This window comes from Amphiura filiformis, chromosome 4, assembly GCF_039555335.1.
Source record: "Amphiura filiformis chromosome 4, Afil_fr2py, whole genome shotgun sequence".
In the NCBI taxonomy this organism is placed as follows: Eukaryota; Metazoa; Echinodermata; class Ophiuroidea; order Amphilepidida; family Amphiuridae; genus Amphiura; species Amphiura filiformis.
This window is the reverse complement of record NC_092631.1, coordinates 56695497-56709798: the sequence shown is the minus strand read 5'-3', so window position 1 is coordinate 56709798 and position 14302 is coordinate 56695497. Positions and strand designations below refer to the sequence as shown.

Below are 14302 nucleotides of genomic sequence, written 5' to 3'. Positions count from 1 at the left end.
CCCATTTAAACACCTGGGTGGAGAGGAGTAATCGAGATAAAGTGCCTTACTCAAGGGCACAACACGATGGCGTCGCCGGGGCTCGAACCCGCAACCTTCCGATTATGAGTCAGTGCCCGTTCCGCTAGGCCAACGTGCTCAATGAGTAAAGACTTGCAACTAATAATGGAGCTCCAATGTAGAAGAGCCCCGCCGGGCATGAAAGCAAGGTGTCTCCAACGGAATTGGCATTTCAACTTGACCTTAATGTCGTAACTTTAACTTGCTCCTGGTTTTTCGGCGATAAACCAGGTTTTTTGATATGAAAAACCAGGTTTGTTGATTCGAGAAGCGGGGTTTTTGATAAACCTAGTTTATCGGCCGAAACATGGTTTATCGATCGAAAAACTAGGTGTTTATCGAATTTGATAAATCCAGTTCTCGATCATAAAACCGGGTTTCTCGGCCGAGAACCCAAGTTCGTCAAAAAACTTTGCTTTCATGTCCTGTGGGACTCCTCTCTCTATACTATATTTTATTGGAAGTCTACAATGGAAGTCAGCGACCTTCATGCTTTTGCCCAAAACATAAAGGGCGCAAGCCCGGCATGGGACTTCCATGCATTTCAAACTTTTTTCATTGCATTTCTACATGCATACTGAATCTTACAGCCTAGCTCACACACAAATACTGTTTGATGGCAAATTTATCTTGACACTCAGCTTTTCCTCATAACATTTCTTCTCATCTAGATTTTAAGTTTCTGGTACTTTAGTGATTAAGGGTTCCCACTCTTTCTAATTATCCAAGAAGCAAATCTTTTGACAATTCTGAACCGTCGTCTTTCAATAGCTTTCAATGAAAATATAGTACTAAGTTGGTATGCCTCATTCCCACCGTATAAAATGGTTTCAGCTTTGAGATAATGCCACAAAGTATATTATATGCATTTAGTAGAATGTTTGAAATTTCTAAAATGAACAGGAAAGCCCGTTCTTTGATATATTTCAATCTATCTCCATTGCATCTATAAGACAGGGTTGGGCGTATAGAACATCCTCTTTTAAAATTAAACATAGCAGCTCACGTTTGGGTAGTTCTGACCATGGGCGGAAAGGCTGCATTTAGTGCGCAACACTGTGCTATTAAAGTATAGCTGAGTGTGAATAACCATTTGACTACTTTCTCTAAACCACTGAACTGGAAAAACTGTGCAATGTGTCCCATAGAATACGTTTCTTATAAGTAAAGACTTAAGGGGTGGTGCAATAATTATGTGTACCCCGGGGGGGTGAATTAAAAGGGGGGGCAAGATTGTTTGGCAGCCCAAAAGGGGAGGGGGCAAAGATTTGTGGCAGGTCGAAAGGGGGGGTCAAGCGGTTTTTGGCAGGTCGAAAGGGGGGGGGGCAAGCAATTTTTGGCACAGATATTTTGGGCACCGTTTCTATATTACGCCCTAAAAAAGGCGTAGGAAAACGTTACGAACACGTTCAAATATGCAAAATTTCCTGCTCGCTGCGCTCGCATTATATGTTAAGACAATTTAAGGTTTTAAATTCGGGTTCCCCAAAATCTTGCATGTGTAAGGGGGGGCAAAGATTTTTGGCACGTCAAAGGGGGGCAAAGGTTTTTGGCACGTCGAAAGGGGGGCAAAGGTTTTTGGCACGGCCAAAGGGGGGCAAGCGATTTTGGCAGACCATTTTGAGAATTCACCCCGGGGTACACATAATTATTGCACCACCCTAAAGAGTTAACTCAATCGATAAGGCGTTCGACTATGGTGCGAAAGATTGCGGGTTCGAACCCTGGCGGTGCCTAGTACGCTCTCGTGGAAAAATTGAGTTAGCTTGAAATTCACCTGGACAAAGAACTTACTGCTAATTGTCTCGTTGTAACCCGTACGAAACTCGGGGAGCTGATCCTGGTTGCGAAGGTTATTTGGGGAATGTCTAGGGTGTGCGCTCTTGTAGCAGCAAAGTCCCTGAATTGTTGTTAAATGGTTTATGGAATGATGTGGGGCCATAGAGGTCAGCGACAACCTGTAAAGTGTGCTGAGTTTGTGGATCAACGTCTCGGCGTTATAATTATGCCTGTGCGTAGCGCACTATAAATCACTGCGCTTTTTTTAGAAGAGCCCCACAGGGTATGAAATCGAGGTGCCTCTAACGGAGTTGGCATTTTATCTTGACCTTCATGTATTTTAGCAGCGTAAACTTAATGTAACGACAATGTAGTGTAATTACTCAGGTATTTCAATTTGAGGTTTTTTGATTTGAAAAGCGAAGCGAAATTGGTTTCTTAAACTAGAACTCTTTTGCCAAGAAACCATCGGCCCCCCCCCCCCCCCTCCAAAAAAAACCCCCAGCTTTTTCGACGCAAAACAAAGTTTTTCTTTTCTATTGTGCATTTTATACCTGCCATAGACGACTCTCCCCGTGGAAACTTTGTTTTTCTAATCATGATAAAGGTTCAAAGCATCCGAACCAAACTGCAACAATGATTTATGACCTTTGATCTCGTATACATCGGCATTAATCTATATTTGACGTAAAGCTATGTAACTACTTTGTGCCATTCTGATAACGCGTGTCAGAAAACCAGTGTCAGAGGATTCATACCTAGCCTGGTTTTGATACCACTATTACCATGATTACCTGGTAGGATCGTCATTAAGACATGTTTGTGTTACCAAATTTTGACGGTGTTACTACTAGTATACTATTTATGTGTTCGGACCTCACACTAAACAGGAATGAATTATTTATAACTCACTATAAGCTTCTATACTGCTCAGGTAAAACACAAAATACTGCAAATTGATGATACCTGTTTGAGCTGTAATGTGGTGTACTTCATACTTCCTGTATTTAAAGATGGTGTTTTCGGGTTCAAAACTACGGACATCACGGTATTTGTCATGTATAATTGTTGCAATCGTCATATTGACATTATGTAACTTGACCCATGGACAAGCTTGTTCATCGTGTACTAGAGTAAATGACTGTTCTTGTAAGTGTTCGGACGGACGAGTTATTGATATATCAGCTTTGGGAAAGAAATCTGGAGGACCCAAGTAAGTGATAGTCCTAATACAAAGTAGTAATATTAATTTCCTGTTAAAACAAACTTGTCTCATCATCCGGACCTAAAAGTGTGTCTCCGCACGGAGTGACCGTTTAAACAAACAAAACAAAATAGATATCAATATGAAGATGATTTCATGAGAGTCCAATCTGACGACATCTACGAGGCGTGTTATTTTCACCTTGTTAACACGCTCAAAGATGAATGGTCAGATTTTTTCACATTCCGTTTTTTTATATTATATTGAGACCTAACATCACGAACATTAAATTAAAACTATCTGTTTCCAAAGTTGTGTTGTTTCAGCGGTTTCGATATGAGAAGTAAATACCCCGGGGGTCACTCCCATTGTGGCCTGTACACCATCCGCGATAATAAAAACGCGTAAAAAGGGTATTTTTTCGTGGGTAGGCATGATACGCGCGTATCGTGTTTAGGGTGTCAAAAACTCGAAAAATTGGAAAAAAGGGTAGCAAAATTGCAACTGCTAATACAATTGCGGAAACGAAATTTAGGGTATGAAATTTGATGCAAGGAATCAAATCCCTGTTTAGGGTGCTTTTCAAAAGTTGATTATCGCGGATGGTGTACATGCCACAATGGGAGTGACCCCCCCCCCCGGGTAAATACGTGCCATACGTGGTAACAGCTCTGCTATATGGTAGCCTATAAACTTCTGCGGGTTCCCTATTTTTATCGCGTTTTCGTTCTCACCATCTACATACAAAACAATCTCGGGCATTAACTTTTATTAGGGTATTGAGAATAATATGAGCTTTCTTCTTGTACCAAAATCTCAGTTTGGTGAGAAAAATAGGTGATGAGGCTGTAGATTTGGCATCATCTGGCCACACACCGACATAGACACTATCAATGATTCGCTAAATCAGAAAATCGAAAAGATCAACGACAATCAGACTTTTGCGTTTTTGTCAAGAATATAGATATGCTAAGAAGTGATAAGACCTAACTCGACCTAATATAGATGAAAGTGTACATTTTAGTCAATGTTAAAGGAGCTGTTTTTCAGTGGGCTGAGCTTTCGGAACTCTAGCGAGTGCCATCTTCAGACCGACTAAATAAACATGATGATGCGCCTTACATCCTTATATACACTAGGGGAACTGTCAATAGGACATGTCAATGTGATTGACATAAAGTGTCAAGAGGGGGATGTCAGTATGATGATGGGACCTCCCATTTCCCCACCTGTGGCTGACCTGTTTATGGAGCCTTTTGAACGGGGAGCTCTTTTGACTGCTCCTAATCCACCTGGGATTTGGAACCGCTATGTTGATGACACATTCTGTGTAATCGAACGCGTACACTATTAAAGCGTCCTTTTGACCCACCAGAACAATCTTCGTAAGGAATTTATCAAATTCACTTATGAGGAGGAGGCTAATGACCAACTTGCGTTACTTGACATTCTCGCTAAGAGAAAGCCTGACCTTTCACTCGATACTACAATCTACAGGAAGAAAACTCACACTGACCAGTATCTTAACTTTGACTCGCACAATCCAGAATCAGCCAAACGTTCAGTGCTGCGATCACTGTTCCAAAGAGCTGACAATGTTTCGTCGAATATTGAGGACAAACAACATGAGAAGACCCACATCCGACCGGCTTGTGAAAATAGTGATATATTCTTCACTTTTTTACCAACCATTCCTAAAACTGGTACTCCTTTGTGAGGAGTGGGGATGCACCTTTATTGGCCTGTACGGTAGTGGTGTAACCAAAGTCCAGCTCAATTCTCATTAATTTTTGTGTTAATATTTTAGTGCAATTGTCGAATGATCAAGTAAATAAATAAAATAAATTTATTTCAATAGGTTTTCATACCGTCTGCCAGATACTCCGCCACCGTTAAACATCTGGGAATACGCATTCAATCCCTGCTACAAGTTCTCTGATGACTACTGTAAAGACGTCGTGGTAGGTAGCGGATACTTTATAAATAGATTTGTCATATTCTTACGAATATTCTTCAAACCAGTTGTTCATTTTAAGAAGACTTAACATAAAACAAATTGTAACTTCAGCATAACTTTTTGTTGAATTTGAAACATACGGTAAACAAATTCCCATAAGAAAACACAATAAACATATTTAGGCCTGGGAAATAGATTGTCTGTGAAAAATGAGCAGGATCTGACTTTTTATGACGATTTGGCTAAACTTTAAAAATTTCAAAAACACAAAGCTATTCGTGAGGTGGCGTACGCTGTATGGGGTATAGGGCAGTGGCGTAGCCAGTGGGGGGCAGGGGCCGGTGCCCCCGCTCATGATTGCCGTCGGTTCATGTAAGGCCGTCGGTAGACGGAAGGCTCTGGTGAAAAACAAATTGGGTGAACAAATTGACTATTTTTACCGTGCTTAAAAGAAAAGAAGGGCAAAATTGGTAAAAAAATGTTAAATTTTTCATTGGTTTTAGGTTCGTAGTTTGCTCTTCACAACCATCGTAAAAAAAATTGGGTCTACAATTCTAAACATCCGTCGGTAAAAAATATTTCCGTCGGTACATTTACAAGTTGTGCCCCTCCGGTTCCGAAATCCTGGCTACGCCACTGGTATAGGGTGATCTAGTCGGCATTTTTTCTGGGAAAAAATGCTGGACTCCATATATAATTTCTACAATAGATGTCTTCATCTGACCTTCGACTTGCAGAAAGGGTAAGTTTTGAAGAACTGAGTCGCTCTGGAGTCAAGACAATGACGTTTTACCAGACCCTGTTTGTACACAAAGTCAGTGGGGGCTATTTACTGGTGTGCACCCTAATATCGTCTAAGGAATGTTTCTGATATTTTTTTACATAATAATCTCTGCAGGCTTGCCAACGAGCTACAGACCTCCAATCATCATACAAACTAGGCAATGCCAACTCAGCTGTCTGGTCTTCAGATGGAACTTCAGTTACCTATACAAGTATAGGAGGTGATTTACTAGAAAGGTAAGCATCAGATATTATTATCAGATAATTCCAGAACATCACTCTCTCCTTTCGTGGTGTAATACCTGAGATTATAAATTTTGATTCCACCTCGGATTTTTATTTTTGACTCCCTCAAACTGTACATCTAGAAATTAAATATAATACCAATGGCAACCTATCACGGGCCGTGTGGAGTTTGATTGACCGTACGATAGTCATGTTAGACGCTAGCTAGTAGAGCGATTGCGAACTTGGAGGCGTTTATGACCAACGTCGTACGGATTACGTGCGACTTCACCCGGATTGGTGTATTAGATGATAACACTGCCCGCTTTTGAGACTATTTTGCTCCACAACAGGTTTTGATCATCAAATCAGGAAAACATTCCATTTTTGGAAGGGACCATACAAAACAAAATCTATGGATATGAAATTATATTAGTAACATTTAGCCTAATTGTTTAATAATAGAATATATAGGGCTATCCGTTGCTTGCCATGTCGCACGCACCGCGGTTGCCCGTTCAGATGAAGCGTTATATCGCAAACTCATTTTTGGGATAGAATCATTCCAAAATGAATTCGTTCGAAACCGGGGAAAATTCGCAATCTATTCATCTCATTTCATCTTTACAAAGTTAAATTTAAAGGATTTTATGACGTGTGCGACTTTCAACTTATTCTATGAAGTGACCTTGAACTGTTGAATCGATTCATAACGTGATAAACATGTTTCTTACATTTTCTAATGCTTCTTTTCATTTTGAAACATCATACTTTGTGATCAAATTTGACCAATTTAGAACATATTTCACCATCTAGCATGTCTAGGGGGCATAGTTTATAGAAATCGCCGTTGCAGTTCAAAATCATGTTTCACGAATAAATTGCAAACTCTCAATTTTTTGTTATTTTCAAGTACAAACGTGATAAACGTCGCCTTATGATAAACCGTCCACTATTTTGACTACAGAGTGTGACGTTATTCGGGACGTTAGTGGTAAGCCGGTTTTGGCATGATCATGATCACTACTCTAGCTCGGTGAATCACGCGCATTCATGGCATTGGTCAATGAGTTTGCGAAATACCGTTCCAAATTTACTTTGACCATGGAGGTATTCAGCTATAATTTTAGCAAAACATATAAACATCGACTTTGTATTGGATTATAGTGTGACGTTGGTTATAGCCGGTTTTGGTATATATGATCACCACTCGATCACTCGCCCTCGGTGAATTACGCGTATGCCGTAGTCAAAGGAGAGTTTGCGAAATGCCGTTCCGATTTCTCTCTTCGAATTTTACGTCAACTTCATTAAATTCTTCATTCATTGTAGGGAAGTTCAAGTGGTTTTAAATAGATGTTCTTCCACACGGTGAAGTAAACTTCGTTTCGCGAACTCTCCCGTATATGCGGATGAGCACGATGACATAATCTATAGGCCTACGCGTCATGCACGGTCCGTCAGATTGCAAAATTTCATCAGCATGATCATAACCCATCTTTTTGTTGTCATGGCGTGTAGGCCTACCTTCTTTTCTGTGACCATTTTTTGCACAACCATTCACTCTTCTTGCAGGAAGTCCGTATTAACCTTGGTATGCGATCAAAGTGTACAACCTGGTAGTCCTACCTTTAAGATTTACGGAGAAGATCAATCCAACCCTCAACAATATGTGAGTACTAGCCTATACTATTTCGTCCGATTTAATTGTATTTTCATTTAGGCCTAATTCCATTTACATGATCTACAAGAATAATTTTATGATCGATCCTTCATGTAATTATTTCACACTTCTAAATTGTTTTTTGACGAGGGAGACGAAAGGCAGACACCTTCCACAACATTATTTGAGATTTGAGCAACTATAAATACAGACGTCTGTCCCGGGACGTCTGTACAAACATGTATTATTGTGAGACCATCTATTGTAAGAATTTTGTGGAGGGTATCTGCCATTCGTCTCTGTCGTTATAAAAACACCTATTTAGAGGCATATTTGCTTGTTAATATTTCTAAGGTAGACCTATGCTTAAAAAATATGGGACAAGGGTTACCCCAGCCCATGTTACATGTGGCGGCACCAGAAATTGATTTTCAAAGGAGCAATGGAGGAGGATCAAAGTGAATTTCAGTGATCGCAATTTCTTTACAATTGGGCCTTAGTTTGCTCTTCTTCCTTACAAATATTACCATTTATATACTTAATTTCCATATTCTAGGATTTTGAATTGACTAGTATATGTGCCTGTCCTGATGGATGTAAAGCCAGCGGAGGTGGAGGTGGAGGCGGACTCAGTTTTGGATCTATTTTATGTATATTGTAAGTAATTTCTAATCATTTTATTCATTAAGATACAATTAATGATCTCCTAATTTCGCTGTCTTGTTCGTGCAGCACTCTACTAGTCATTTTGCTTTAAAAACGCCTCGACGCCAGAACGCTGAAAACAGCGTTGTCCTGACAATAAGGTTTTTTTTCTAACATCAAGACAAATTTAATACTAAAGAGCGGCAAGTGTACACTTTTTCGTTTGAACTACTCTCTTTCTTACCGTTAACATAGTATCGTTTGCATATCGTTGTATCGTTTACATATCGTCGTATCGTTAACATATATCATCGTTCCGTTTACAAGCTTTTACATATCGCCGTATCGTTTACATATCGTCGTATTGTTTACAAATCGTCGTTTCGTTTACATACATCATCATACAGTACATATCGTCGTATCGTTTGCATATCGTCGTGCCGTTTACGTATCATCGTATCGTTAACACACGGTCGTATCGTTAACACATTTTTGCGACAAATGTTACTATTATAAACCAGCCCTATAATATATCTACATGCCTTGTGGGAGGCGCCGAGCGAGCAATGCAAAAATATATATATTGAAAAGTTAAAATACTTGCGATGTCGTCACAAAGCGGCAGTTTATATAAATCAGATTCGTCACTCTGGAGAAACCTAAATGACAGTTTCTGTGAACTCGAGTGCAATGCATTTTTTTATCATCTGTTTCTTATAGATTTGTAGTATTGGTATTTGTCTACATTGTAGGAGGCATGGTCTTTATGAAGGTAGTTAAAAAAGCTGAAGGCAAAGAAGTAGTTCCTAATGTTAACTTCTGGATGGAGTTGCCTAACTACATTAAGGTAGGCCTAATCGCGGAGAGTTATGCAATACAATTTTATTATGTCTAACTTTTTACTATGATTTAGGCTTCCATTTAGATGTATTTTGCCTTATAGTCTACATGGTCTAGGAGCAAGAGGTTTTGAAAATTGGTTGAGTTCAACACCCATGTCTACCAATTGTGTTACCTTGAGGTCCTAGTATAGACCCTCTAGATCACTGCTAGAGGGGTAGACTTGCTCAAGCCCTTTCGGACCTGAGGTCTGTGATATGATATCTTTTTCGTTTTTTCGTTTATATGGCCCTGGTCACTCCATCACCAAGCCACAGTTCTTAAATATGTTTAAAATAGGCCTATAGAATAGCCTTTTTACATACCAAATTTCTTAGTATTCTATCCATTGGTACATGTATACCCAGCCAGGTGCCTCAGTCCCTGATCATGCTGGTTATCAACTTTCCTGGTTATACTCTAATACTTGTTGTGTGCCAATAATCTTTAGTTATCTTTGCTAATTGCCCTAATCTCTTTTTAAGTGCTGAAGATTAATAGGTGTGATATGTTCTCCCTCCCCTCTAGCTGTTTTATATAGTGACAGGCCTTCAGGGTGTTCTTGCTGTTAGGAAAGAGTGACAGTTGACATATGGTCGAATCCAACCAAAAGTGTCCACGGGCCAAAAGTAAAAGTCCGAAATAAAAATGTCTCCACAATTTTTTCCTTTTGCCCATTGATTGATGACATATTGGCCTTATAGGAACCAAAAGTGCCATTACTAATCTTGAAAAATAAATCCAGGACGTGTGATAGTAAATGTGATATCAAAACCCAATGTTACCTACGAATACCACTAGGATGCTTTCACTATCGCAATACTAATCAACCTAAAACAAATGGAATATTCCCATTAACGCTTTTTTTCGTGTAATGTAGACCACAGGGTGTCAGGAAAATGCTAACTCAACCAAAAAATATTTGTTTTTATTTTTATAACGCGATCAATATGATCTTAGTCAATTTATGCTAGTTTATTTTTGAAAATGAAGTTTAGGTCAGTTTCTGTATTTTATTTATCAAATGAGTATGAATCAATTTACACATTGTATAAGAACGAGTATGATATATGTTTTCAAGAATATTAGGAATTATACGCATACACCTAACGCTTTATACAATGAAAAGGTGAAGAAACCTGGGTATTCGTAGGTAACATGAGCGATTTAACAATATCTATATTGAGTTTATAGGTTTAAATTTTGCTATTATGGTAATGAATTAATAAAGTGGTAGTTTTTAAATCCCTTTCAGATGGTACGTCCAAATGAATAAATGCTATTACCTTAGATCAAAAATTTTTTGTTGCTTTTAGCAAGACCACTTCAATTTGATATACAAGTAGTTAATCAGCAATTTTACATAATAAATAATTGTTGAATGAATCCGTATATGGGTAATAATAGTGTCCTGGGGTACCGCTTAAAGTTTTGACAATTAATTTCCATTGGTAGGGACACTTCATTACACATGTCATGTATTATGCTGTATTCGTAAGTAACATTTCAGTATTTGTAGGTAAGAATTAGACTTTTGGTGGATATCGCAATCAAAACTTCATTTTATAAAGCACTTTGAATGTATTATTTTCTTTATGTGCGTTTATTGATACTTTAGACCCTATCATGTATTAATAATGTCGGTTCACAACGGTTGAAAGAGGATTGAAGTAAGAAACAAAGGCACTAAAGTGACTTTAATTTGCTTAATTGCACGCAAATCGCTTAAAACCGTTATTGCAGACTTGTGAAGTCCATCTTGGAGTCAGTTACGTCTTGTGGCCTTTCGTTTGAGGGCAACTACAATTAGCTTTATACCAGGGTCCATCAATGTGTTGTCTAGATCATGAGACAATGTGAACAGTCGTTTTTTCCATGGTATTCGTAGGTAACCTTAGCGAAAACATCAAAAGTTACCTTCGAAAAAATCAATTTGGACACAAATTACTAAGAAACCAGAAGGTCGGTAAACATTTAAAATGAAGCACACATGACAGTTGACAAATCCAAGTATTTATCCCCTTCTAATCTTCTTTGAATCTGATTTTTCTTTCAAATGAGCAGACCGTCGTCTATTTCAGTACATATTTTTCACCAATTAAGCCGTATTCAGTTTTGCATGGTGGGCATGTATGTGAATTCGCAACTTTCATTGACATATGATTTGATAGCAAACATACAGGCCTTCGTTATGTACCAATATGGGCATTGGCATGAATGGCAGTGTTTCACAATACTGTCATGATGTCAAAGTGTATTCGTAGGTAACATTCGGTTACCGAAATTTACCTACGAATACTTGCTTTTATTGCTGATATCTCAGAAATATTTAAACGCAGGTTATTGAAACTTGGTAGAAATAAAGAGTGTATTACCCTGCACCTATTGCTTAACTATTGTTTACTATTCTCTCACTTTGTGGAAATGGCACAGCTTTTAACATGTATTCGGAGGTAATGCATATTTTTTACCAAACCTACCTTTGTGCCATTTAGAATTTCTGGCAGCTAAACACAATAATGTCCGAATGCAATGCATTTCAGTATTGGACATATCAAAGCTTGTATCAATTGCGCATTTATTAGTGATTTCCATTTTTTAAAGATATATCTAGTGCTATGAAAAATTGTATTCGTAGGTAAGGTAAAAAAATAAATTATCACAAAAAATTCATAATTATGTACAAATATGTGAAAAATTGAACAGGCAATCTTTGAATACACACCTTTCAGGAAATCAATTTAGATTCAATCCAATGACTTCTTTTCATAACTGATTTAGATGTTTTTAAAAATACTTTAAGAAATATTTTGAAAAAATGGGTAAACTCTGTGTCTAAGTTTTTCACAGAAGGGGTCTTATTATATATGGCGCGAAGCGTATGATCAAGGCGAATAAACACAATACAAAAACGAATGCCAATTGATTAATACTTTTAAGTTATGGCCCTGAACATGCCGTGTACACTTTTCGTTGGATTCGACCATATATCTGGACATATGGTCATAGTCATAGTGGTTGACCATAGATGACTTGTGGCTATATTATTTTTAATATTATAAAAACCATGAAAACACTAGTAGTCCATGGATAATGACAAAAGATCTCAGAGAGTAGTATCTGTGTAGAAACCATTATCTTAGAAGCACTTACGCCTTGAAATCAAGGCAACTAGAGGGGCAGTGGACTCCAATTGTAGGGTACGTTTTACGTTAGAGGTCACGAAAGGTCACACAGGGGTAAAAACTTGAAAATGCTTCGATCTTGTTCAGAGGTATATCAAATTACTCGTCTGATGACAATGTATAGTGTGTGCTTTCTAGTCGACCTATCGTTATTGAGTTATCCTACAAAAAACCTAATTTTTAGGCTAAATTACTCGTTTTTGGTTATACATGGATCAAAACTTACTCCAATTTGGGCAAAAATGGTAGCAAATTGTTTGTGAAGCTGAGTAGAACCAGAAAAAGAATAGTTTCGCCTGTCTACCGTGTTTGCTTACTGAGATAGAGTGCAAACTAGGTCAAAGGTCATTGAGTGCCCATAGGCCACTGATGATCTCTGACTTCCATTGTACGTAACAAGTAAACAGTTTAGAAGGTAATTTCTACAGCGTTTCTTGATTCTTTTATCAAGATAGGTTTGCCACCATTTTTGCCCAAATCGAAGTTGACATTTTGATCCCTCTATAACCCAAAACATGTCATTTTGCCTAAAAATGAGGTTTTGTAAGATAACTCAATAACAATAGATAGATAGCACAAAGTATACATTTTCTTAACCCTTGTCATCAGACGAGTAATTTGATATCTGTCTCAATAAGATCGAAGCATTTTCAATTTTTTTTTATCCCTGTGTGACCTTTCGTGACCTCTGGAACTTTAACAAATATTTCACCCCAGCATAAGCTGCCATTTTGGATTTATGCAAATTTGGCACTGTTCCACTACTTCTGGGACTTACGATATCTAATTGTTGCAATTTCATAATTTGACTTACCTAAAACTCATAACGAATTCAATGTGAAACAAAGCCATTTTACTAATTCAACACAAATACCCATTTGTTTTTTATTTTATTTTACTGCAGGACGGTTTCTTGTTTGTCAAAAACGGTTGTAAAGGAGATTCGAATTACGGCAGCATGTGAAGAATTACAAACCCTCCCGGTCCATGGATAACGACTGTAATGTAGACTTCTCTCTATCCTGCAAAACCTCCCAACAATGGGCAAAAAAGGGTGATAAAAATAGGGCTTCAAGCCAGCTCTTGAACAAATTCTGAGACTAGTTACTTGTCTCAGAAAATTTAAGGAATAATATTGGAACATTTTGAATGACAAATATAGGACAACAAAGGTCAAATACAGCAGGTATCAGAGACCAGTCCCAAAGATACTTCCAATATTTGCACGATGTGTGCATCATTTTGGAATGGCATGTCTATAAATAATATACTGGGCAAAAAATAGACACCAGTAAAATATACACTAGTGCAAGTATAGGAAAACATGTTAATTTCCTAAATGTTTAAAAAATATAGGAATTATAGGGCGTTTTGTAACAATTATAGGAAAATAAAGGAAGAGTTCAAAAATGTAGGAAATATATGGCTGCTCTGTAAAACCTCGGATCCGATAATTTTCACACAACATGCTGTTTTGAGGACCTTCTAAAAATATCATTCTACAAAAAAAAAAAAAAAAAAAAAAAAATGATGTGATTGTGAACATGCCTTAAATGTGAATTCAACACTGACAACGCACATACAAAATTATTGCTATGAGACAAATAAAACTTATCTTGGTTCAAGTGTCACCTTTGTCTTTATTGTTTGCCTTTTATTTACTTCAAAGTCAATAAATTACTATTACATTTTGATTCAAATTATTTTTAAAGTTGTAAATCTTGGGACATATGGAAAACCATTAGCCCATAACTAGTAAAGTTGAAAAACTTGGGGACATATGGCAAGCCATTTGCCCATAAGCAAAGTTGAAAAACTTGGGGACATATGGCAAGCCATTTGCCCATAAGCAAAGTTGAAAATCTTGGGACATATAGCAAGCCATTAGCCCATAACGATCAAAGTTGTAAATCATGGGACAT

The 14302-nt window shown here is 37.8% G+C and overlaps 1 protein-coding gene across 4 annotated transcripts in view; it reads left to right on the top strand.

Annotated features, from left to right (window-relative positions):
• The window catches only part of LOC140151103 (uncharacterized), a 52646-nt gene extending 38841 nt beyond the window's left edge, over positions 1-13805 (top strand). For all 4 annotated transcript variants that reach the window (XM_072173323.1, XM_072173322.1, XM_072173321.1 and 1 more), the window contains exons 7-8: positions 9037-9163; positions 13285-13805. In XM_072173323.1, the coding sequence (XP_072029424.1) occupies positions 9037-9163; positions 13285-13344 (187 nt within the window). In that variant the 3' untranslated portion in view covers positions 13345-13805. The remainder of the gene's footprint in view (positions 1-9036; positions 9164-13284) is intronic.
• Positions 13806-14302: the final 497 nt, after the last annotated feature.